The sequence below is a fragment of the Coregonus lavaretus genome, assembly GCF_964263955.1.
Source record: "Coregonus lavaretus genome assembly, chromosome: 10".
NCBI classification, from domain to species: Eukaryota; Metazoa; Chordata; class Actinopteri; order Salmoniformes; family Salmonidae; genus Coregonus; species Coregonus lavaretus.
In genome coordinates, this window is record NC_139997.1 from 61,449,512 (window position 1) to 61,475,615 (window position 26,104).

At 41.2% G+C, this 26,104-nt stretch overlaps 1 protein-coding gene and 1 long non-coding RNA gene across 4 annotated transcripts; both read right to left on the reverse strand.

Moving 5' to 3' along the window:
• Positions 1–1,690: 1,690 nt before the first annotated feature.
• Positions 1,691–17,763, reverse strand: LOC311136245 (junctional adhesion molecule A-like). Of its 3 annotated transcripts, none has more exons than XR_014613857.1 (10): positions 17,469–17,729; positions 7,938–7,997; positions 7,632–7,748; positions 7,303–7,443; positions 6,610–6,812; positions 5,743–5,845; positions 4,418–4,529; positions 3,793–3,850; positions 2,524–3,206; positions 1,691–2,466 (listed from the first exon to the last, which is right to left on the reverse strand). XR_014613857.1 is itself a non-coding variant. In XM_084170376.1 (10 exons), the coding sequence occupies exons 1-10, from the start codon at positions 17,515–17,517 to the stop codon at positions 3,171–3,173; spliced, it is 888 nt and encodes a 295-aa protein (XP_084026502.1). In that variant the 5' UTR covers positions 17,518–17,746; the 3' UTR covers positions 1,691–3,170. The 3 variants fall into 3 exon arrangements, 2 of the variants coding, with proteins under 2 accessions (XP_084026502.1, XP_084026501.1); XM_084170376.1 differs by adding an exon at positions 4,158–4,170 and having other exon boundaries at positions 1,691–3,206; positions 4,422–4,529; positions 17,469–17,746; XM_084170375.1 differs by having other exon boundaries at positions 1,691–3,206; positions 17,469–17,763.
• Positions 17,764–18,045: 282 nt separating this feature from the next.
• LOC311136247 lies at positions 18,046–24,581 on the reverse strand. The gene is made up of 3 exons (XR_014613858.1): positions 23,836–24,581; positions 21,412–21,556; positions 18,046–19,764 (listed from the first exon to the last, which is right to left on the reverse strand). It is a non-coding gene; the product is annotated as an uncharacterized lncRNA (long non-coding RNA).
• Positions 24,582–26,104: the final 1,523 nt, after the last annotated feature.

Consider the following 26,104-nt stretch of genomic DNA (forward strand, 5'->3'; position numbering starts at 1 on the left):
ATGCTGGAAGACCCAGCCACGACCAGTCTTCAATGCTCTTACTGAGGGAAGGAGGTTGTTGGTCAAGATCTCGCGATACATGGCTTCATCCATCCTCCCCTCAATACGGTGCAGTCGTCCTGTCCCCTTTGCAGAAAAGCATCCCCAAAGAATGATGTTTCCAACTCCATGCTTCACGGTTGGGATGGTGTTCTTGGGGTTGTACTCATCCTTCTTCTTCCTCCAAACACGGCGAGTGGAGTTTAGACCAAAAAGCTCTATTTTTGTCTCATCAGACCACATGGCCTTCTCCCATTCCTCCTCTGGATCATCCAGATGGTCATTGGCAAACTTCAGACGGGCCTGGACATGCGCTGGCTTGAGCAGGGGGACCTTGCGTGCGCTGCAAGATTTTAATCCATGACGGCGGTGTGTTACTAATGGTTTTCTTTGAGACTGTGCTCTCTTCAGGTCATTGACCAGGTCCTGCCGTGTAGTTCTGGGCTGATCCCTCACCTTCCTCATGATCATTGATGCCCCACGAGGTGAGATCTTGCATGGAGCCCCAGACCGAGGGTGATTGACCGTCATCTTGAACTTCTTCCATTTTCTAATAATTGCGCCAACAGTTGTTGCCTTCTCACCAAGCTGCTTGCCTATTGTCCTGTAGCCCATCCCAGCCTTGTGCAGGTCTACAATTTTATCCCTGATGTCCTTACACAGCTCTCTGGTCTTGGCCATTGTGGAGAGGTTGGAGTCTGTTTGATTGAGTGTGTGGACAGGTGTCTTTTATACAGGTAACGAGTTCAAACAGGTGCAGTTAATACAGGTAATGAGTGTAGAACAGGAGGGCTTCTTAAAGAAAAACTAACAGGTCTGTGAGAGCCGGAATTCTTACTGGTTGGTAGGTGATCAAATACTTATGTCATGCAATAAAATGCAAATTAATTACTTTAAAATCATACAATGTGATTTTCTGGATTTTTGTTTTAGATTCCGTCTCTCACTGTTGAAGTGTACCTATGATAAAAAGTACAGACCTCTACATGCTTTGTAAGTAGGAAAACCTGCAAAATCGGCAGTATATCAAATACTTGTTCTCCCCACTGTATATCTGTCCTGAAATTATTTATCCGATGTAACTGTTTCATTTCTTCACAAATATCTTATGAGTTTTTTTTTAGAGACAGGATGCGCTTGCAACAACATTAGTGTATGATCAAATGTATCCATTCACAGTGGCTATACAGTGACTGCGCAAACACACTATGGTTGACCATGTGCTGCAGAGAGAGGGTATCTCCTGTTGAATTCTTAAGACAGTAAGATTTACAAAGAGATATCCCAGCAAATGTACAAATTGTATCTTACTTTTTTAGTGTGGAAAATATTAAGGCTACATGGGGACACCTCTTTAATTTGCAAAGGTCAGATGGTATCATATGTTTCCTAATTAGCCCTACAAAACGTGGAAACAGTGTATTGTATTCACTGTAAACAAAACAGTGTACCTTTCAATAATCTAGATCTTGGACGAACAGATTATTGTGAATGATACATAATACGAAACAGTACAGAAGAACACTGGATGATCTTAGCTTGCCACCCTCTGGCTACATCTGGTGTGTGTGCGGATGGTACAAGGATGTCAGATGACAATTTTATAAAAATATCACATTTTGTTATTATATAATATCATGCACAGTCAAAATATATGGAAAGCGCAATTTTATTACAAAATGAGTCTTTCAGAGACAATGTTCTTCATGTAAGCATTGTTATATTAGCATCAGGTTTTACCTTATAATCTACATATACAGTAACGTGTCAAAATCTTACAATTCTCAAAAATATATATTGATTAAATCCTGATTCTAATTCATGCAAAAGAAATATCATTATGAGTGCACCTATGTTCCTTGAATGATTTTACTGTGAGCACAATATCGCTTCTTTGGGATGCTAAACCTGATCAAACTTACAAAGAGACAGACCATGTACAGCTCAACAAGCCTGCTTGCCAGTCTGTTTCTGCTGTCTTGACAACTCCTCATGAGTTGACATGACAGCACAAACAGATCTGGGACCAGCAACATCTCAACAAGCAAATGCATAACAACAATACAATGGAGTTGATTCTAATACAAACACATCAAAACACAACACCATAAAAAATTCGGTATCTACCGTAAACAAAACATTTCACATTACAACTCACTGACAGCATGGATTTAGAGTAGACTTGACACACAAGGTATGCGTACCAAACTGCACCATATTCCCTATATAATGCACTACTTTTGGCCAGAGCCCTATGAGCCCCGGTCCAAAGTAGTGCACTTTATAGGGAATAGGGTGCCATTTGGGTCACAGCCAGGGATAGGACAGAGGTAGCTGTGGTATTTCCACTGCTTTGGTGTCAGGTTGAACAATCCACAGGTGAATACCTTATAAAGAGGTATGGTACCATATCCCCTATATAGTGCACTACTTTTGACCAGGGCCCATTGTCAAAAGTAGTGCACTATATAGGGAATATGGTGCAATTTGAGACGCATCTTTAAAAAGCCATAAAGAAAGCAAGGCATACAAGAAGGCATGTTCTAATGGGATTAGAAAATTAATGTCCAGTGTTGAATATTTCATTAATTAATTTCCAGTTTTTTTCCCCTTGCATGTGAGGTTTCTTTCACAAAATGGAGGCACTTGAAAAATAAAGTATAAATGGAAGTACTTTTTCTAATCTATACACACAGTCAACACAAAATAGTGCAGATGTAGGTAACTGCCAGTTAGAGAAATATTCCAAAATGGACATTTTTATAAACAGATGGAATAAAAAAAGAAAAGAAAATCAAACCACACCAATTCACACATATCCACAGCGACTAGGTAAAAGGGGCAGTGGTATTGTCATCTATAGGCAATGTCCCAATTATATCTTCTTCCCCCCAAAGTGTGCACTTGTGCACTTCCCTTCACTGATTTGAAAGAAAATGACTGGTATAAGAAATACGGTGGAAACTCCCACTAACCCATGCCTCCAACAACCCAAAGCTTTGAGATTTGTGGGAAGTAGTTAATGACAGCACACTTCAGGAGAAAGGGGAGATGTTATTGGGACGCACCCATAGCCACTGTTGTTGCTGTAGACTCCTGGGTATATCCTGGACATGTGTTGCATGCCCTGGCTATACCACGAAGGAAGACTTCTGTCTGAATTCCCCCTGAAACAGACAGAAGATTGCAGTTAAGAAACGAGGCTACACCATTTCACTGGAATACAAAAGGACCAAAAGAACAGCAGCCATTATCTCTTTAGAGGTGGTACTGTATGTGGTCCACTGTAACTCAGTTGATAGAGCATGGTGCTTGCAACGCCAGGATAGTGGATTCGATTCCCGAAACCACCCATAAGTAAAATGTATGCACGCATGACTATGTCGCTTTGGATCAAATAATCTGCTAAATGCCATATTACAATTTACAGGAAAGGGAACTCAGTCAAAAACATTTCCCTGACAACCAAACCACATAATAAAAGGGATGCAACGGGTTTTGTTTATCAAAAACAGAATTTTCTTATGAGAGCAAACTAAGCAAACTAAGCATATACAAATGATTTTCAGCAGCTGAGAGTTCCTTCTAAATAGACAAATATTATTTTCTGTTATTTTCAATAATATTTTCTGCTTGCAAAAAAAACTACACAAACATAAGAGAGAGAGATGGAAGAAATCCTACGGAAATGAAAGGCCAAAAAAACAAAAGCCTCAGACTATTAATAAGTGGAAAAATACAGATGAAACATACATCCCCTTCATCGCCGTACTCAGATGTTGGCTGGTAGACCACTGAGGGTTTGGGTTTGCTGTAAGAGAAACAACATATGAGCCAACAGAAATATCTTTATAGCTATCAACTACTTTATAGTGTACTATACTGTTGTATTATTTACTGTTTGTAAGATGTGCAAGGAAATGTTATCACAAAACATTGATGTAAACTGTACATATAACACAATTGGAAAACATCCAAACTACTGTAAGCCCTCAGCCACAGGGCAACCAGAGAGGGACATAGCTGTAATATGAAACTCTGGCAATGTAAAACCAATCTGCTAAGTCATGCATTAACAAGAACATAAAAGACAGAGTAGACAGAAAGTAATCAGTTACCTTTCACTCTTTTCTGTAAGGGCAAAATAAATAAAAAATAGAATTAGACATTATGAACTGCAAGTTATCAGTCACTGATCTGGCCCTGTATTTATAAATTGTCTTAAAGTAGGAGTACAGATCAAAGATCAGGTTCCCTCTGTCCAAGTAATCTCATTCATTATCATCGAAAAGGTCAATCGGATCCTAGATCAGCACTCCTACTAGACGCTTTATGAATACAGGACGAGGAGTCGCTAGGGTGAATAGGGGATGTAAACTCACTGGGCAGGTATCCTTTGCGGTTGGCGTACCACAGTCCGAAGCCCAGCAGTGCCAGGGCTAGGAGAGCCACAATCACCCCGGCAACAATACCTCCAGTGTTGATGTTGCCTAGAGAGAGAGAGAGCGAGAGCGTGAGAGAGCGAGAGAGGGAGGGAAATGAGATGCGTTACCCTGGCTCACATTTCTAAACGACAAAGTCAAAATGGGAGAGTGAAATAGTTTCAATATCTCAGGTTCAGTTGAACAACATTGTCCTTGTGTTCTGTATGCAATAAAGGTCCAAGCAAATAACACATCTAGACCAGATTAGTGTAAAAGCACTTTGAAAACTGCTGATGTAAAATAAGGCTTTAGAAATACATTTGATTGATGAAAACAATGTGTGTAACTGATAAGCTGTATTAGATACTTAAAGCCTCACGTTCTTTCTAGTCTAGTAAATAGCCAAGCACCTACTAGCACCGTTTATGATTTCAAAAAGCTTGTTCGGCAACATCCACTACCAACCCAACCAGCATGGCAACATTTGAGGTTTACAGGTTATATCATGTGACTCTGCTGCAACAGCAAGTCAAAGGGTGTCAAAATGCGACTAAATGGTTGCAGTCTACAGACCTGAACAGGTCGGAGGATTGACTAGGTTTACATATGTGCAGGGCACTTAATACAATTTAGGAACAACAGATAATGGTTTTTTTTTATTGATTGAGATACAGCCTTTAACGGCCCGCAACATGGTTTCTGAATGTAAAATGCACCCCGTCAACTGAGATGCATCCAGCCACAGCGCCAATGCGCAGTAGTAGGGGAAAAACGTAGCACCGGTAACATGGTCACAACCTTTAAAATGGTTTAGGCTAGAGACAAGCTGTTTTCTCTGTAGTAATGGTACAAACACCACTTGCTTTTCTCTAGGGCACTCGGGAACAGTGAAGCCTAATCATTAAAACAATTATCTGGCAGATCTTTTTTTTACGAGGACCACTAGTGCTCCACCAAAAACATTCCAAGCCGCACAGTAAAATATTTAGGAGCATATGCAACCGGTGGCATTTTAGAGCCCTGCCTATGTGTGGTATGACCTACATTTCAGTGCAGCAAACACCTTCGTTTATCGCCTTCCTATATTTTTTATTTGTCAGTAAGCTTCCCACCAAACCATAGTGTTTTACATTAAGTTGATGGCCCAGTAAATAAGTTAGCCAAACAATTCTATATTGTTTTTAACTCTGGTAAAACATTTTTTGGGGATTGTTATCACCTGTGTAGCCCAGGCTAGTGTGCAATGGGCTTTTCCCCATAGAAAGCAAAGGGCACTTACGGACGTCCATCCTCACTGCTTGACAGCGTTGAACAGGGCCGGCATCGTTCATAGCTTCACAGCTGTAGTCTCCTGTATCCGTCAACGAAGCAGAGGGAAACTCCTGCAGCAGAGATATGGAGATGTTTACAATCACTGATATAAAATACAGGGTGAACAACTGAAACGAGAGAGAGCTGTGAAGTTACCACACAGTACTGCTGTGTTAAGGGCGTTCGCATGCTTCCCAGCCGAAACAGTTCGTGCATATGATGACATTTTGGTCTTCGGACGGTTTTCTTTCCGGTTGTTTGTCCACACAAAATAAATTTGAGGCAAGCCGAAGTCATCAGCCGAAGTCAACGCCCCTTTGTCAGTGATTGATCAACAGTAGGGATTCTTCAATTAAGTGTTTGTTGTCATTCAATTGGAGAATAAATCATTTTCATGCAAAACATTTCACTTGAGAAATACTGTACCAAACATATTAGTAAGATTGCACGATTAAGATCTCCTCAGTAAAAACGTCAACATTTATGACAGCTGTCTTGAGTTACCTTAAGATTAATTTGGACTATTTTGAGGCGTCTAAAAACGGACAAAGAACTATTGCTGCTTTTTTCAAGTTTTTCAAGCAAAGAGTGTGTGAGCACGCCCGTTAGTTCCGCCTAGCTGAGTTTGGCTAGGCGCCAGCCGAACTGAAGCATGCTGACGCCTTTAGCTTGCCGAGTTGACCATACAGCACAAACACATCTGGGACCTGGGTTATACTAATTAGGCTCCAAAAATTAATAAAATAAACTCGTTGTTGTTGTATATTGCAAAATAGTTTGCTACAGTGTGCCCTAATGAATATGACCCAGGTGAGGAGGATTCAGCAGCACTGACCAGGTTGCCATTGAGAGGATTGATCTTGTAGGTGTAGTTCTTGAAGGCAGGGAACTTGCTGGGGTCCTCAGGAAGGGGGATCTTGTCCTTGTACCACTTGTAGGTGGGGGAAGGAGACCCCTGTGCATCGTGACAGGACAGTAGCACGCTATGCCCCGTCGTCACAGAGGTCGGGATCCTACACATGGGCACGGATGGAGGTACTGCAGGAGGATGTAAGAGGTAGCAGAGAGTGAGAGCAGAGCGGCGCTATCCTGTTTTAGCGACTCAGCAACCAGCTAGCTGTTGCGTCTGTTTGTTTTTACATGAAGTTCTTACGGTCTGTGTGTTTGTTGTGTATTTATCTGTGTTATTTGTATTGGCTGGTGCAATCACATTTCCCCTTTGGTGAATGAATAAAGTACTATCTTTTCTTATTTTATAATTTACATCTTATGGTCATGGTATCACGGATCAATTCACTCATATGGTCATAGTATTGTGACAACATGAAACTGTCTGCAGCCGATTGCAAGGTAGTTTCTATCCTGTGTGTATAACATTTACAGACAATCAGTTTCTCACACTGGGATTCATATAGTCCCACAGAGATATTCCCTCAAAGCAGTGTCTAGCTCTGTTCAATAATAATAATAATTCACCTCAAAATGATAGATATGTTGCACAACAGTTCGATGATAAGACTCTCCTTACCTAAAACAGTGAGCTTTATGTTGACCTGCCCAAACTGTTGATTGCCAGACACCTCGCAGCTATACTCCCCATTATCTTTGCTTATCACCTTAGTGAACCTCAGCATCCCATCAGACCTAATGACACGGTCCGCATAAGGTGCTGAGAGAGAGAGCAAGAGAAAGATAAATCAATGATTTAAAAAAAGATATGTTACAAAATTGAATGATTATGGCCGGTAACTCATTTGTGACTTAATTGTAGAAAAATACAGACGCAAACAATCACGACACAAATACAAGAAGTCACGTGTCTCCTTGGAATCAAGTCTGAAAAGTTTGCGTACTTACTGGTGGGTTTCCCATCGAAAATGACATAGGTCGTAGAACCCTTCATGTCCCTAAACTTCCACTCAACTCTTGCATTTGCCCCAAAGTCAGCCGAGTGAGTGCAGTAAAGATCAGCCCCTGTAGAGAAGAGATTGATAATGTTAACTACATTACTTTGGGATAAATATGCAAAATAGCATATAATAAATACAATAGACTTTTTAAATACAATATTTATTGCTTGTAACACACACAATGACAGCTGAAAGCTTTTGTTTATTTCAGAAACTGCCCATTGAGAGTTCATTTCCATTCTACAGGACTTACCCTCATTCACTTTAGACCTCACATTTGCATTGCTGGTTGTGACTGTGAACGCCTCTACACCTGGGGAAAGGGGGAGAAAAGTAAAGAGAGACGCCAGGGACATGAAGGAGATGACATCTTTGGAATTCAAAACACCAAGTGCTCCAGTCTTACCACTACCGCAACAGAAACACACACATTCAGATGACTGGTTTAGTTTCTGCTGAACTTTAAACATTTTAATGACCCGCCCCTCTCGCTCTTTAAAGCCCTAAGAGCATGTCTGGTGCTCTGCCAACCAATGGCCTGAAGCCTACAGGGTGTGGACTGACTGTGGACAAATACTGGTAAATGTGGTAAGTGTGACTCACTCCTCTGTACTGAGCCAGAAACCTTCATGTGAAACTGGGCCAAAACAGTCTGAAGGGCCCTTTCAGAGTGGGAAACCAAGAACACTAGATGTTTTTCTGCTTAATGTAAATTGGATGGACATTTGGACAATAAAGCTTTTTTATATATTTGAATAGACTGGACTATGAGTGTGTCCACTCCAGACATTTCGAGTCTATGGTCCAGCCAGAGACCTACTGAGCAGTCACGCCATTCACTGCAAAAAGTATGTCCCAGCAACAGACAGGCACCAGAGGCAGGTGGCGCACATGACATTAGTAACGGTCACAACCTGGGTCGTAATACTGTACATTCCATTATCAAGTACATGCAGGATAGGATAGCCTAGCTCATTTCTACACATTAGTGTTGTATTAGAGGATATTATATATCCAGCCAGTGGTGTAAAGTAACTATGTAAAAATACTTACTAGTTCTTTGGGGTATCTATACTTTACTATTTATATTTTTGAAAACTTTTACTCCCATACATTTTCACTGACACCCAAAAGTACATTTCGAAAGCTCAGGCAGGACAGCAATATGGTTCAATTCACGCACCTATCAATACAACGCGGTGTCATCCCTACTGCCTCTGATCTGGTGGACTCATTAAACACAAATACTGCGTTTGTAAATGATACCCAAGTGTGCTTAATATAAATAATTTGATGTATAGCATTTGTTAACTTTTACTCAAGTATGACAATTGTGTAATTGTTCCACCACTGTACATAAATACATTTAAAACCAGATACTTTTACTCAAGTAGTATTTAGCTGGGTGACTTTCACTTGAGTCACCTTAATAGAAAATCTTTACTTTTACTCAAGTATGACAAATTGAATACTTTTTCAACCACTGTATCCAGGATACAGCTTGTACAGTAGCGCTCCCACTGTGCTGCTCAGTAACAAAGCACAATCTCAACCTCCATTATCATTGATCAATCTCAACTCAACAGTCTATATCTGAGGGTAGTGAGTGACTGAACAACCGAGAGATAAGAGTTTAGTATGCCCATTTAGAGAAATGGTTTGGTCAGATAAAAGCATGGGAACCAAGTCTCCAGTGTGTAAAATGAAATCAGAAAACAAAACTCCATCCATTGACTGATTTCCTTGTTTGCTTGTCACGTGAGTTTCGGGGGTGGGGAAGCAGAGCTAGGGTTTCCAAGGTGAGACAATAACCACACAGATAACAGGTGGAAAGTAGTGGCCCTTGTGTTGATGTGTGGAATGTTTAAAGGCCTTCTACACCAATCAAATGTTTCGCTCAGCTCTTGAAACTAAGCTTACAGTGAGGGAAAAAAGTATTTGATCCCCTGCTGATTTTGTAAGTTTGCCCACTGACAAAGAAATGATCAATTTTAATGGTAGGTTTATTTGAACAGTGAGAGACAGAATAACAACAAAAAAATCCAGAAAAACGCATGTCAAAAATTTTATAAATTGATTTGCATTTTAATGAGGGAAATAAGTATTTGACCCACTCTCAATCAGAAAGATTTCTGGCTCCCAGGTGTCTTTAATACAGGTAACAAGCTGAGATTAGGAGCACACTCTTAAAGGGAGTGCTCCTAATCTCAGCTTGTTACCTGTATAAAACACACTTGTCCACAGAAGCAATCAATCAATCAGATTCCAAACTCTCCACCATGGCCAAGCCCAAAGAGCTCTCCAAGGATGTCAGGGACAAGATTGTAGACCGACACAAGGCTGGAATGAGTTATAAGACCATTGCCAAGCAGCTTGGTGAGAAGGTGACAACAGTTGGTGCGATTATTCGCAAATGGAAGAAACACAAAAGAACTGTCAATCTCCCTCGGCCTGGGGCTCCATGCAAGATCTCACCTTGTGGAGTTGCAATGATCATGAGAACGGTGAGGAATCAGCACAGAACTACACGGGAGGATCTTGTCAATGATCTCAAGGCAGCTGGGACCATAGTCACCAAGAAAACAATTGGTAACACACTACGCCGTGAAGGACTGAAATCCTGCAGCGCCCGCAAGGTCCCCCTGCTCAAGAAAGCACATATACATGCCCGTCTGAAGTTTGCCAATGAACATCTGAATGATTCAGAGGAGAACTGGGTGAAAGTGTTGTGGTCAGATGAGAACAAAATGGAGCTCTTTGGCATCAACTCAACTCGCCGTGTTTGGAGGAGGAGGAATGCTGCCTATGACCCCAAGAACACCATCCCCACCGTCAAACATGGAGGTGGAAACATTATGCTTTGGGGGTGTTTTTCTGCTAAGGGGACAGGACAACTTCACCGCATCAAAGGGACGATGGACGCGGCCATGTACCGTCAAATCTTGGGTGAGAACCTCCTTCCCTCAGCCAGGGCATTGAAAATGGGCCGTGGATGGGTATTCCAGCATGACAATGACCCAAAACACACGGCCAAGGCAACAAAGGAGTGGCTCAAGAAGAAGCACATTAAGGTCCTGGAGTGGCCTAGCCAGTCTCTAGACCTTAATCCCATAGAAAATATGTGGAGGGAGCTGAAGGTTTGAGTTGCCAAACATCAGCCTCGAAACCTTAATGACTTGGAGAAGATCTGCAAAGAGGAGTGGGACAAAATCCCTCCTGAGATGTGTGCAAACCTGGTGGCCATTTACAAGAAACGTCTGACCTCTGATTGCCAACAAGGGTTTTGCCACCAAGTACTAAGTCATGTTTTGCAGTGGGGTCAAATACTTATTTCCCTCATTAAAATGCAAATCAATATAACATTTTTGACATGCGTTTTTCTGGATTTTTTTGTTGTTATTCTGTCTCTCACTGATCAAATAAACCTACCATTAAAATTATAAACAGATCATTTCTTTGTCAGTGGGCAAACGTACAAAATCAGCAGGGGATCAAATACTTTTTCCCCCTCACTGTATAGTCCACTAATACCCAATGGCTGTTTTGTACAGCACAAAGGCTGTCCAATAGTTCAGTATGGTGTGGCTCATTAAAGTGTCTGTTGTTAAATGACCATATCACTAGGCTATGCCGACTTGACTCACAGTGGACTACAGCTTGAAAGTAGCTACACATTCTAACTGATTGGTAAATGCTTCCATACAGCCGTTACACTGTCACTAGTGGAAAGGCCGGACAGCCATTTTTTTACAAATGTTTTCTTGCCGCTACTTTCTTCGTTCTCGATTTGGAAGAAACGTGTCTCTTATAAACTACCGTGTTCATTTGCAGTTGGTACTCCAAAAACCAGAGAATATTCAGAAAGATGAATAGCGTTTCCACGCCAGCGTAGGCAGAAAATATTTTTGGGTGTCTCAGATTGTTCTGGCAATTCTCACCTAGAAACTTCATTGGGAGTAAGGCTGTTTGACGTTCCTTTTACATTTGTATCACAAACCATTTTTGAGAAAATCATGATGAAAGTGGCCATTTTAGGCCCTTTTTTAGACCTATACATGCCTCCTGTAAGACTTTATGATACGTGAACCATATATGATACAGACAACATCTTGGCGTCATTATACTCCTTATAGTGTGCTCTGGAGATTCTGAAATACAAATTCTCACATGAATTGATTCAACATTAAAAATATTAATATGAATCTCAAAAGTATCCTTTTTGATTTTGATCATTTTAAGACATATTGTTTGGAACAATATTCAAGTACATAAGATTTCCAGAGTGGGCTCTCTGCTAATTCTGAACTTCTGATTGATTTTATGAGCACCACCAACAGAATGAATGGTAAATGGATTCAAAGGGGACTCCCTGTGCCTTCGATTTGCTGTATGTGCAATCCTAAATAATGGCTGTGATTGATTAATGACCTATAATGTCAATTTCTATGTACAAAATGGGTCATATCATTAAAAGTACCAGAGAGTCTACTCTGGAAAATGTACGCATTTGAAAAGTATATTGTTCCCTGTCAACTCTGCTTTCAAGTTCGCTACACATTGTAACGGTGATATGTAAATGCTTCCATACAGCCGTTACAACAGCTAGTGGAAAGCCCCGGCAGCAATTTTTCAACTAACCTTTTGTTTCATTACGGCGATTCTGTTACAAAACATTTTGCAACAGAAACTATTTACGCCAAACAGAAAACGTTTTGGAACACAAACTAGATTATATTGGACAAATTCAGGTAGGTCCCTCCCCATTTTGTTTCGTTTGCTTCTATTTGGTTCTTAAAAATGGTAAACGGTTGCAAGACATAATTAATACACCCCTGGTCATTTCAGCCAGTCTGAAAAAGTTAAATATCCATTCATTGCCTTACACACATGAATCATAATATTATTAAGAACATAAAGGGACATTAAAAAAACATATCAGATGTTAGCTAGCAGATTGTAACGGGCTAATGTGATGGTCCATTAGCCGTTACAGGTTAGGTACTGTCAGGGGTGAAAGTAAGTCTGTGCGGTCCGGAGTACTGGCAAAATAAATAGTGGGGGTACACCGTACCGGTAAAACATGAGCTTACCACAATAATTAAAACATAGATTCCAAGTAAACTGTAGGCTATTACACTATTTATCATTACCGCATGTCAGTTGCATGAAAAATTTGCAAATAGACTTGAAAACTTGTGAAATACGCTCCAAAATGCGATGTTCTTCGATGATAACACTGAAATGTGGCAGAGATGAGTGGCCGAGACCGAGACGCACACGAACAGCAGTCTAGGCATCAATTGAGGTTACAAGACGTGTAGGCCTAATGAATGACAATCACGAATGCCATTCATAACACTTTGATGTTTTGTAAGTGATGTCTCTTTGCATGTATCAAATTGCACTGTATGGGTTTGCACTGTATGGGAGTAACCTAATAGTAACTGAAGTTTGGACAGACTGTAGGCCTCACATGTAGCCTATTGTAATATTAACTCCTGCAGAATTAAGTGTTCCTCGCAGTAAAATTATAGATTAAATGGTAATTTTGTCTCGGGAACAGGAGTGGAGAAATTATTTATTTATTTCAGTATCTTGTGAGAATGTGGAATGCGCTTCTTTCAGTGACAAAAGCTGACAGTATTTCATTTTCAACCACATAAAATATGCATCCAAGGCAAAACATGTTGGATCGGTTTCACAGCTTTTCATTTCCTTAAAACCGGTCCCTAAACGTCCTCGCTCTGTGATAGGACAAATTATGTCAACTAGATTGTTGATGATGCATTGATCATTCTATCGATTAATGACATTCTGATGAGCACGCAAGGCTTTATTTAGTATTCTTGACGAACATCAAGTAATGACAGAAGAGAAGCTGCATGTATCTAATTATAGACAAGTTGACGAACAAATAGCCTACCAAATGTCAGAAAGTATAAGCAGAAACATATCTAAACGATCCAAAAAATTTCCCCACACCCTGTTTTGGACAGGGTGAAAGTTGATTTCATTCAAAACATTTTTTGGGGGTCACATACACGTGTTTAGCAGCTGTTATTGCGGGTGTAGCGAAATACTTGTGTTTCTAGCTCCGACAAGGACAATGGTGGCCATCTTGAAGCATGTGGGGACAGCAGACTGGGATAGGGAGAGATTGAATATGTCCGTAAACACAACAGCCAGCTTCCAGTTGAAGCTCGCATCTGCTACAAGACCATGGTGCTTGCCTACGGAGCTGTGAGGGGAACGGCACCTCCGTACCTTCAGGCTCTGATCAGTCCCTACACCCAAACGAGGGCATTGCGTTCATCCACCTCTGGCCTGCCTCCCCTACCTCTGCGGAAGCACAGTTCCCGCTCAGCCCAGTCAAAACTGTTCGCTGCTCTGGCACCCCAATGGTGGAACAAGCTCCCTCACGACGCCAGGACAGCGGAGTCACTCACCACCTTCCGGAGACACTTGAAACCCCACCTCTTTAAGGCATACCTGGGATAGGATAAAGTAATCATTCTACCCCCCCCTTACCCCACCCAAAAAAATTAACATATTGTAAAGTGGTTATCCCACTGGCTATAAGGTGAATGCACCCATTTGTAAGTCGCTCTGGATAAGAGCGTCTGCTAAATGATGTAAATGTAATGTCTGCGCATACTCTGAGGACGTGGCTAGGAATGACATCTGGGCCGGCAGCCTTGCGAGGGTTAACACGCTTAAAATGTCTTACTCATTTCGGCCACATTTCGGCCTTGGTAGGGGGCCGCGTCAGTGGCACTGTAGTGTCCTGAAAGCGGACAAAGATGGTGTTTAGCTTGTCCGGAAGCAAGAGTGTCTATTTTTATTTATTCAACACTTTTTTGGTTACTACATGATTCCATACAGTGAGGGAAAAAAGTATTTGATCCCCTGCTGATTTTGTACATTTGCCCACTGACAAAGACATGATCAGTCTATAATTTTAATGGTAGGTTTATTTGAACAGTGAGAGACATGGGATTAATGTCTGGAGTGGCCTAGCCAGTCTCCAGACCTTAATCCCATAGAAAGTCTGTGGAGGGAGCTGAAGGTTTGAGTTGCCAAACGTCAGCCTCGAAACCTTAATGACTTGGAGAAGATCTGCAAAGAGGAGTGGAACAAAATCCCTCCTGAGATGTGTGCAAACCTGGTGGCCAACTACAAGAAACGTCTGACCTCTGTGATTGCCAACAAGGGTTTTGCCACCAAGTAATAAGTCATGTTTTGCAGAGGAGTCGAAACTTATTTCCCTCATTAAAATGCAAATCAATATAACATTTTTGACATGCATTTTCTAGATTTTTTTGTTATTCTGTCTCTCACTGTTCAAATAAACCTATCATTAAAATTATAGACTGATCATGTCTGTCAGTGGGCAAATGTACAAAATCAGCAGGGGATCAAATACTTTTTCCCCCCCTCACTGTATGTGTCATTTCACAGTTTTGAAGTCTTCACTATTATTCTACAATGTAGAAAATAGTTTAAAAAAAGAAAAACCCTGGAATAAGTAGGTGTCCAAACTTTTCACTGGTACTGTAAGTATTCAGACCTTTCACTCAGTACTTTGTTGAAGCACCTTTGGCAGCGATTACAGCCTCGAGTCTTCTTGGGTATGACGCTACAAGCTTGGCACACCTGTATTTGGGGAGTTTCTCCCATTCTTCTCTGCAGCTCCTCTCAAGCTCTGTCAGGTTGGATGGGGAGCGTTGCTGCACAGTTTTTTTCAGGTTTCTCCAGAGATGTTCGATCGGGTCCAAGTCCGGGCTCTGGCTGGGCCACTCAAGGACATTTAGAGACTTGTCCCGAATCACTCCTGTGTTGTCTTGGCTGTGTGCTTAGGGTTGTTGTCCTGTTGGAAGGTGAACCTTCGCCCCAGTCTGAGGTCCTGAGCAGGTTTTATTCAAGGATCTCTCTGTAATTTGCTCAGTTCATCTTTGCCACGATCGTGATTAGTCTCACAGTTCCGGCCACTGAAAAACATTCCCACAGAATGATGCTGCCAACACCGTAGGGATGGTGCCAGATTTTCTCCAGATGTGACGCTTTCAATTCAGGCCAAAGAGTTCAATCTTGGTTTCATCAGACCAGAGAAACTTGTTTCTCATGGTCTGAGAGTCTTTAGGTGCCTTTTTCGCAAACTCCAAGCGGGCTGTCATGTGCCTTTTACAGAGGAGTGGCTTCCGTCTGGCCACTCTACCATAAAGGCCTAATTGGTGGAGTGTTGCAGAGACGGTTGTCCTTCTGGAAGCTTCTCCCATCTCCACAGAGGGACTGTAGAGCTGTCAGAGTGACCATCGGGTTCTTAGTCACCTCCCTGACCAAGGCCCATCTCCCCTGATTGCTCAGTTTGGCCGGGCGGCCAGCACTGGAAGAGTCTTGGTGGTTCCAAACTTCTTCCATTTAAGAATGATGGAGGCCACTATGTCCAAATCATGTCCAATCAATTTAAATTTACCACAGGTGGACTCCAATCAAGTTGTAGAAACATCTCAAGGATGATCAATGGAAACAGGATGTACCTGAGCACAATTTCGAGTCTCATAGCAAAGGGTGTGAATACTTATGTAAATAAGGTATCAGTTTTTAGTTTTTAATAAATTTTCAAAAAATTCTAAAAACCTGTTTTCGCTTTGTCATTATAGGGTATTGTTTGTAGATTGCTGAGGAAATTGTTATTTAATCCATTTTAGAATAAGGCTGTAACGTAACAAAATGTGGAAAAAGTCAAGAGGTCTGAATACTTTCCGAAGGCACTTTATTTTATGGAAAAGAGATGTTTCTGGATGATGCACCATGCTTTCTTGTTGACAACATGACCGAGTGTCTCAGATTACTGTTCAATTTGAGAAGTGCGCTCCTCTCTCACTGCTTTTGCCCGTTCACACCACGGCCATGGACCGGTGCCCCGCAGCTCAGCAAAATCGAATCCGCCCAGTGAGAAGATTTGAAATAGACAAGATGGTGGCGTACACATTGTTGGATTACTTCATGGAGCAAAAAATATATTTAATTTAATAACGAGCATTTTCTAAATTCAAATGAACCACCTGCAACTAGACATGGATGTTTAGAAGATATTGGTTGTCTTCCAAGTCAGGAATTCAGGAAGTATTGACGTTATGGTTTGGTCGGAAATTCTCTGTGCTACGCCCAACAGTACCCCCGCACATTGAACCTGTACCAGTACCCCCTGTATAAAGCCTCCCTACTGTTATTTTATTTTACTGCTGCTCTTTAATTATGTAATTTTTTTATACTTATCTATTTTTTACTTAACACATTTTTCTTAAAACTGCATTGTTGGTTAAGGGCTTGTAAGTAAGCATTTCACTATAAGGTCTACACCTGTTGTATTTTGCGCATGTGGCAAATAACATTTTATTTTATTTTAATTTGATCTAATAACGCCCATCAGCCAGCTGCAACAGAGTAATACTCTGACTAGGTTATATTTTTAATAGTTAGTCAGATGTGAATGATTGTAGATATATTGTTTCCTGCTTTATAAGAAAGGTGTACAATGACGTAGCCAAGGCAAGCCCCTACTGATCCCAGGTCTGTTAATTATGTTTTCTTATTTTGGGTTGGGTAAACTGATCTAAGACCAGTGCCTACCTGTGGGCCTAAAGTTCAAGTATAGAAAATATACAGCAATCAAGTGCATATCTTACCAATACAATAAATACTCAATTGAAACGTAGGCTAGCGTAAACGTAGGCCTAGTCTAAAGTCATGAGGAGTTTATATCAACAGAAGGAGTACTTACCGGTTGCATGAAAGAACAGAAACACCGAAACCAAGCCGCTGACAAACATGTCGGCCCCAACAACTGAAGCCTTTGTTTTAAAAGCCAGTGAAGTGTCCGATTTCGGTAAAGTGTCTTTACAATCAAAACGTTCGATTATTCCAGGAACGAAAGTGCAATTCAGTAATTGTTGAAACGTTGGCCCACTCGGTTTGAAATATTTAATTTCGACGAACAACTCTATGCCCTTCCGCAACGACCGACTGCACCTGTAGAAAAGTATGATAGGTCTTCCGTCGAAACTGGGAACACCCCATTACCTACGTGACGTATATCAACATCAAGCAGTCTATTGGTTTATTTCAATAACCGGTTTAACTTGTTTAGTATTTTACAGTAAATTATTCCTACTGACATACGGTCTTTGAAGTATTAGTCTACGTAAACGCCTGTGGTATTTAAAACTCAATCATCAATCATCACAGCTGAATACAAGGTACATAGTCCACTCATGATAGTGAGATTGTAAATACTGTTAGTTGTTTTCATTTTCAGTGTAGTAGATTTACAGTGTCACTATAAATAAGTACATCTCTTTCACATGAATTTAATAGAAATTACAACAAAACAACCTATAACACAAAATAATATTTGATGCTGAGGGTGATATTAACTTCTTAGAAAAGTTTGTCAAACTTTTGGAAATGGGATGGGATCCAAAGTAAAACAAATAAGAATACACAAAGAACCATCAAATGCATTATTTGCTCAGTGACTCCAATAACAACTGATACAGAACACCAATGACAGTCAGCTATTAGCAGTAGTGAAACAGTCAACCAACAGACTTGGTGTTCGGCTCAATTTTGCATTTAAATAAGCCTTTCCATAATAGTTTTTATTTCAAAGATAAAAGGCTTCTCATTTTTAATAATATGTCTATGACAACTGAGTGTAGATGCACTCAGTGGCCAGTTTATTACACCCATCTAGTACCGGGTCGGACTCCCCTTTGCCTCCAGAACAGCCAGAATTTTTCGGAGCACGTTGCTCAATTGGTATCAAGGGACCTAACGTGTGCCAGGAAAACATTCTCCACACCATTACACCACCAGCCTGTACTGTTTACACCAGGCAGGATGGGTCCATGGATTCATGCTGCTTACGCCAAATCCTGACTCTGCCATCAGCATGACGCAACAGGAACCGGGATTCGTCGGACCAGGCAATGTTTTTCCACTCCTCAATTGTCCAGTGTTGGTGATCGCGTGACCACTGGAGCCGCTTCTTCTTGTTTTTAGCTGATAGGAGTGGAACCCGGTGTGGTCGTCTGCTGCAATAGCCCATCCGTGACAAGGACTGACAAGTTGTGCATTCCGAGATGCCATTCTGCATACCACTGTTGTACTACGCCGTTATTTGCCTGAATGTGGCCCGCCACTGTTAGCTTGCACAATTCTTGCCATTGTCCTTCAACCTCTCATCAACAAGCTGTTTTCACCTACAGGACTGTCGCTGACTGGATGTTTTTTGTTTGTTGCACCATTCTCTGTAGACTCTAGACACTGTCTTGCTTGAAAAGCCCAGCAGGCCGGCCTTTTCTGAGATACTGGAACCGGCACGCCTTGCACCAATGATCATACCACGCTCAAAAATCACTTAGGTCACTCGTTTTGCCCATCCTAACGTTCAATCTAACAGTACCTTAATGTCGATGCCAGTCTGCCTGCTTTATATAGCAAGCTGCGGCCATGTGACTCACTGTGTACCTAATAAACTGGCAACAAATGTTGATATCATGACAATACTAGAACAAGGTGCTGCAGAATAATTACTGTTCTACAATCATATTGCATCCCAAAATAACTAGTCATTATGTGGTCAAGGTTAGAAAATCTGTGCAGCGCCTTGCTCTGAACCCCAATGCAGGTGTCCACATACTATTGGTCATGTACTGTATCACCACATTCACCAGGTATCAAATACTTAAGACTATTGGCAGTGTCATGTGTTACTTTAACCAGGGTCGTGTTCATTAGGGCACGCAACAGAAAATATTTTCAAACGGAAAACAAAATGAGTGTTTCTTATTGGACAAGCCCAGGTAGTCCGTCCATATTTCAGTATTTTTGGTGCCTAATGAACATGACCCAGGCCCATTGATGAAGGCCTAATCAGTGATGGGTGATGTCATAGCGTAACCTAGACACAGAGAGGATTTGATGTTACGTGTTCAATATCTTTGTGCAGGGTGCTATGGACCTCTGGTTGGCTCCGCCTAACACGTCCTTTGGTGACATCATCCCATACAGCTGACCTGAAAGACACAGGGCACTAATAAGCAGACAGACAATGTACAGATTGACTGAATGTTTCAGCCAGTCCGAATTCCCTCCCTCTGCCTAGGACTTGATTTTTGCAGATCTGAAGTGGATAAGTATAACCAGAGTAGTGGAGTTGCTTACACCTTACAGATATGCCAACATTGAAGAGTTAGGGCCCATGGGAAGCAAATTGGGACCTGCTGTTTGAATGGCCATTATCATTTCAACTGACTGGTGGGTGTGCTTTGAGTGAGCAGTGTTTCTGGAGCCTGAACATCGGCCACCATGGTAGTCTGTGTGCCGTCAGTGACAGGGTAGTAGTAGTGAGTCTCTGAGGCTTCCCCCTCCAATCCACCAGACTGGGAAAACAACATCACATACCTTTTGGCTAGGAACAGATCCAACAAGTAAAGTGAATGGACAGCTGGTAGTATGCATCCATGCACAATTAAGTGTGTGGGGAAAGGAAATGATGGGTGAAACTTTATCAAAATACACACTCCAGCGAAACTGGAAATATACTGTATATGATACAAAGCAAACTTGTGAAGTGTGCGTGTGTGTGTCAGGGTTGCAGCCAATAAAAAAGTGTTTTCAAACATTTGCCAAAATTCAACTGGTGGGAAAACACCCTTCTAAACAGCGCACCTGATGCAAGAGACAGAGATGAAAATCCCTGTTAGAAACTTAGAAAGAGTAGGAATCTAAAGATGCAACAACTAGGATGGGTTGCTAATATGACTAGGATTGTGCCTTTGGCTTCTGGACAACGAAATAAAGTTGCTATAAAAACCATTAGAACAGGAGCGAAATCCTTTATCTTTAGAAAATAATTGCCTCCACGTTTCTATGGTTGTATTTTGCCTATAAACGTGAAGCAAGGTAAGACATGCCTCATAATATGCCTCAAAGTAAAACTTTCAGGTTTCAAACAATTAACGACGTTTTCAAAATGCACAGCCTACTGCCTCCAGCTCACATTGCAAAGTGTTGGGTGATGCGCTGATAGCCTGTCTACCATTGCCTATGCACTTGAATGGCGCGTGTCAATTACCAGTTAAGAAATAAAAATAGCAACTAGATGCGATTGCATTTAGAATTGTTGGGCAATGAATGGGCTTATAAAAGCATGTTTCACTCCAGCACCAACGAGCTGAGGAGTTGCAGCAGCAGCTGTAGTGCTATCTGGGGTGATATGCCGCTCAAAACAGGCTGTCTGTATGTTGTGCGTGTAAGATACATGCCAACTAAAGAAAATACACACAAGCCAATTTAATTCTATTAAAATATGCAAATTAACCTATAGACTGATAAGCATGATGGTCAAATGTATTTCCTTCAACTGGTTTTCCATCAATGAATAAAAAGCATTATTTTTCAATAGGATAGTTTTTGGTGTGTGTGTGCCTCAGCACCAAGCTGACAGGCTCCGTCTGTCTGTCCATCCACCTGTCCATCAGACACCTGGATCACCCCGTACATCACCTGAACACGGGGGGCGGGCAAAGGTCAGTACAGAATCTCATCCTTCAACCACTTCTTCAACCTTACAGATCTGCAAACATCAAAGGGTTAGGGCCAAGGGGAAAGGAACAAATTGGGACCGGCTGTTTGAGTGTGTTGCATGCAGTCCCTTTTACCTGCGCTGTGGGAGGGTACAGCTCTCCTACAGCAACCTGCCTCCCTCCGTCTTGAACAGATACTCGATTGGCTGATCAGAAGAGAAAGTGGCAGCAGACTGGATGGTGGTGATAGCAGTTGGGTCGTCAGCCGTGCCAACAGCGCCTGAGGGTGAGACAAGAGAGTCTAATACAGGGGTTCCCAAACTTTTCCCACTCAGGGTCCCCCTTCCAGCATTGGGGAATATAACGCAAGCTGGCGTGCCACGTCTATTTCTATGGGCACAAGTACTGTTCATGGCACAAACTGTTCACACCCATCGTTTGAAGAGAGAATTTTGCAGGTTTAAAGCTTATTTTCTTGCAATTCCATACATTTACTACACATGTCTAATGTGTATTCATGTGATATTTGAGTGACAAAAAATTACAACAATATCTATGGGCTAAAAAACCTAAATAAAAAAACGTTACCTGACATGGGCTAGTTGATCTAGACATTACTGACAAGTTATAAATAGCTCTCTAAGGTATAAAATGACTAACATGACAAGGAACTGACGATGCACTACCCAATTTAGAAATTGCACCTTGTGCATTCTACTATTACAACTTTCAAGAGTAAGTTTAAAGCTGGACTCAGTTGATAAAAAAAAAAATATATATATATATATATATATATATATAATAAACACGTGCGCCCCACAGTTTGGGAACCACTGGTCTAGTTGAACAACTACACTGACCAAAAATAAACGCAATATGCAACAATTTCAAAGATTTTACTGAGTTACAGTTCATATAAGGAAATATGTCAACTGAAATAAATAAATTAGGCCCTAATCTATGGATTTCACAACTGGGGATACAGATTTGCATCTGTTGTTCACAGATACCTTTAAAAAAAAGTAGGGGCATATATCAGAAAACCAGTCATTATCTGGTGTGACCACCATTTGCCTCATGCAGCGCGACACATCTCCTTCGCATAGAGTTGATCAGGCTGTTGATTGTGGCCTGTGGAAGGTTGTCCCACTCTTCTTCAATGGCTGTGCGAAGTTGCTGGATATTTGCGGGAACTGGAACAAGCATCCCAAACATGCTCAATGGGTGATAATGTCTGGTGAGTATGCAGGCCATGGAAGAACTGGGACATTTTCAGCTTCCAGGAATTGTGTACAGATCCTTGCAACATAGGGCCGTGCATTATCATGCTGAAACATAGGTGATGGCGGCGGATGAATGGTACGACAATGGGCCTCAGGATCTCGTCACGGTATCTTTATGCATGTAAATTGCCATTGATAAAATGCAGTTGTGTTCGTTGTCCATAACTTATGCCTGCCCACACCATAACCCCACCATGGGACACTCTATTCACAACGTTGACATCAGCAAACCGCTCGCCACACGATGCCATCTGCCCGGTATAGTTGAAACCTGGATTTATCTGTGGATTGCACACTTCTCCAGCGTGCCAGTGGCCATCGAAGGTGAGCATTTGCCCACTGAAGTCGGTTACGACGCCAAACTGCATTCAGGTCAAGACCCTGGTGAGGATGACGAGCACGCAGATGAGATACCCTGAAACGGTTTCTGACAGTTTGTGCAGAAATTATTTGGTTGTGCAAACCCACAGTTTCATCAGCTGCCCGTGTGGCTGGTCTCAGACGATCCCGCAGGTGAAGAAGCCGGATGTGGAGGTCCTGGGTTGGCGTGGTTACATGTGGTCTACGGTTGTGAGGCCGGTTGGACGTACTGCCAAATTCTCTAAAACGACATTGGAGGCGGCTTATGGTAGAGAAAAGAACATGTAATTATCTGGCAACAACTCTGGTGGACATTCCTGCAGTCAGCATGTCAATTGCACACTCCCTCAACTTGAGACATCTGTGGCATTGTGTTGTGACAAAACTGCACATTTTAGAGTGGCCTTCTATTGTTGGATTATCTTGGCGAAGGAGAAATGCTCACTAACAGGGCTGTAAACAAATTTGTGCACAACATTTGAGAGAAGTAAGCTTTTTGTGCGTATGGAACATTTCTGGGGTCTTTTATTTCAGCTCATGAAACATGGGACAAACACTTTAATGTGTATATTTTTGTTCCGTGTAGATAGAACAATAAGTATATTGCTCTAAGGCTCTTGCCCCTGCACAATAAAAATATGACCTCAAAACAACAAATAGTAGCCACAGATAGGAACCCAGACTGCTGTAAAGGGAACAGATTGAAAGTAAGAATACCCTATTGAAAGTTTAGCCATAGCCATGGCTACAACAACATTGTGTACTTGCACGGATCACAGCCTGAATGACATCAGTGAACACGCATCATGCAGTCAAACAACGCAAAGGATACAAAATGGAATACCATTTTTATAAGAAAAAAGTAGTTAGTTCTCACCATTATGATCAATCATAAAATAATCTCTATGGCGCTCACCTTCCTCGATAATGGGCACGTCACCAACCGGGCTCTTCTGCTGCCTGTGGTCAGGGGAAAGGGTGGCAGCAGAGGCGATTCTGTCCGCTACAGTTTAACCTATAATTAAGAAATGTCTAATATTACTAGTTCAAGTTTGTAAAACCATGAATTAAAAACATTGCTATGTTTTACATCGCACTGTAGAGAATCCAGCTAACTGCTAGCTAACGTTAGCTGGCTAATTAGCCAACTACTTCGTTAACTTACTTGTTATCTAACGTTATATGCCTACCACATATTAGACACCCCTCGTAAAGATACAAATATTGAACCAGTATTTATTGTTAAATACAAATGAGTGGGCAATATGGCCTACGATAACTCAAATTCAAACAGAAACATCAACCAGTCCCTGCAGGACTTGATTAGCTAAGTTAGCTATTTACACAAAGGAAATTAACTAGCTAGCTAACTAAAGTGTGCCAGTCACGTCAACTAAAGTAGCTAGCTACATGGCTATTCCAGCCACACCCGTTGCTGACAGGTGTATAAAATCGAGCACAGAGCCATGCAATCTTCATAGACAAACATTGACAGTAGAATGGCATTACTGAAGAGCTCAGTGCTTTCAACATGACACCGTTATAGCAAGCCATCTTTCCAATAAATCAGTTCATCAAATTCCTGCTCTGCTAAAGCTACCCGGTGAAACACCGCTTCCCATTCATTTTCAATATAAGGAAAGTGGAGAGGACGGGGACCCTGTGAAAAACTTAAATCTTTCCCAACCTTATGCAAATGATAGCGGCGGCCGCTGGGGGATGACCAATCATATCGAGTGGTTCCCATGACGCTATGCGACCCAACGCTGGAGACTTTCTTCAGCAAAGATGGCTGACGAAATACTAGGATGGAAGCAAATGTAAGTCATTATAACGTCATAACGAATCATGCAAATAAAATGTACAGTTGAGAGGAATATGTTAGCTAATGTAGAGACAAACGATTATGCATATTTTTATGTCAAAGTTAATTTACGAAAATCGCTATTTAGCAAGCTATCTGACTAGCAAACATTAGCTAACTGGCTAGCTTTATTGGCGTTGTGACTTGAGTATGAAATTGTAATTCTGGTTGTTTAATGTTTTAGGGACTCCTGAAACAACCAGCAAACCAGGCTGTCGTCTTGTGAAACAGTGGATGTAAATAATCTAGCTAGCTAAAGTATTTACTGCAAATTGAATGTAAATTTTTGTAAGCTTGCCTTGCAGATATTTGCCATGCAATGCAGCTGAAGTAACGTAGCTAGCTAACTATTTTCTTGTTTATTGTGCAGTGGAGGATAAAAATAACTGTATGCCTATGGATGTGTTGCTAGCTATGTAGCCGATCTGTGTATCAGAACCTAGCTATGAACATCAGCTATCATAGCAGGTTGAATCAACTTCAAAACAGTCTGAATGACATTAATGAAGCCTATGGATTGAGTAGAATATAATATAACTTTGTGCCAAGGATGCAAGTCGTATATACATGTAGTTATTACCATGAATGAGATCCCCACATTGTAGCCTGTATATTGCATATATTCACTGATCATGTACTCTACCTTGGCAAATAAAGGTGCAGTTCCGGTATTAATGTCTGTGAGACATTATTTTTCAGTCATATCCAATAACAGGAGTATCAAACTCCAGTCTTTTAATTAACACTTTGTCTGCATGTATGTATTACAATTATACACTTAAAGGCTGATTTGTAATGAATATATACAGAAACAACTTTTTAAAAACAGTACACTACACTTCCTATGCATCATGTAAATACTCTAAAACCAGTTAATCTCACTATCTAATTTGATCTGATGACACAGGATAGGTGTAGTAGTTCATCAAATGAGACTTAATTTCAGCCAGTAGAGAATGTGAAACTCTTTATTGAAAGAAGTTAATTATCCAAGTGTTATAAATACATAATACATGCATGATAAATATTATAATTGTAATATTATAAATTCAAGTTCAATCTGTACTTCAGTGCACATCTAGTGTGCATTATAAAAACAGGCAGAAAGAGGAGGTGGAGAGAGAGGTATGAGAGAGTGTAAAAGACAGAAAGGGAAAGAGGTAAGAACAGAGGAGCAGGGAAGACAGCATATGATTAATGAATCACAGTGCTACTAAACTTAATATTCTCTCATGTCATCACAATTACATAATAGTGTCTCTAGCGGTGTCTCCTGACTAGCCTTGGGCCCCCAGTTGACCCGAAGGTTATCTTAAGTGTG

What these genes read in the sequence shown, in the direction of transcription:
- LOC311136245 (XM_084170376.1), bottom strand. Translation starts at nt 17,517, where the DNA reads ATGTTTGTCAGCGGCTTGGTTTCGGTGTTTCTGTTCTTTCATGCAACC. An exon ending in GAGGTCTAAAGTGAATGAGG is followed by an intron (nt 7,749 to 7,937) that starts GTAAGTCCTGTA and finishes TCTTCTCTACAG; the next exon opens with GGGCTGATCTTTACTGCACT. An exon ending in AGCAGTGAGGATGGACGTCC is followed by an intron (nt 4,530 to 5,742) that starts GTAAGTGCCCTT and finishes CTCTCTCTCTAG; the next exon opens with GCAACATCAACACTGGAGGT.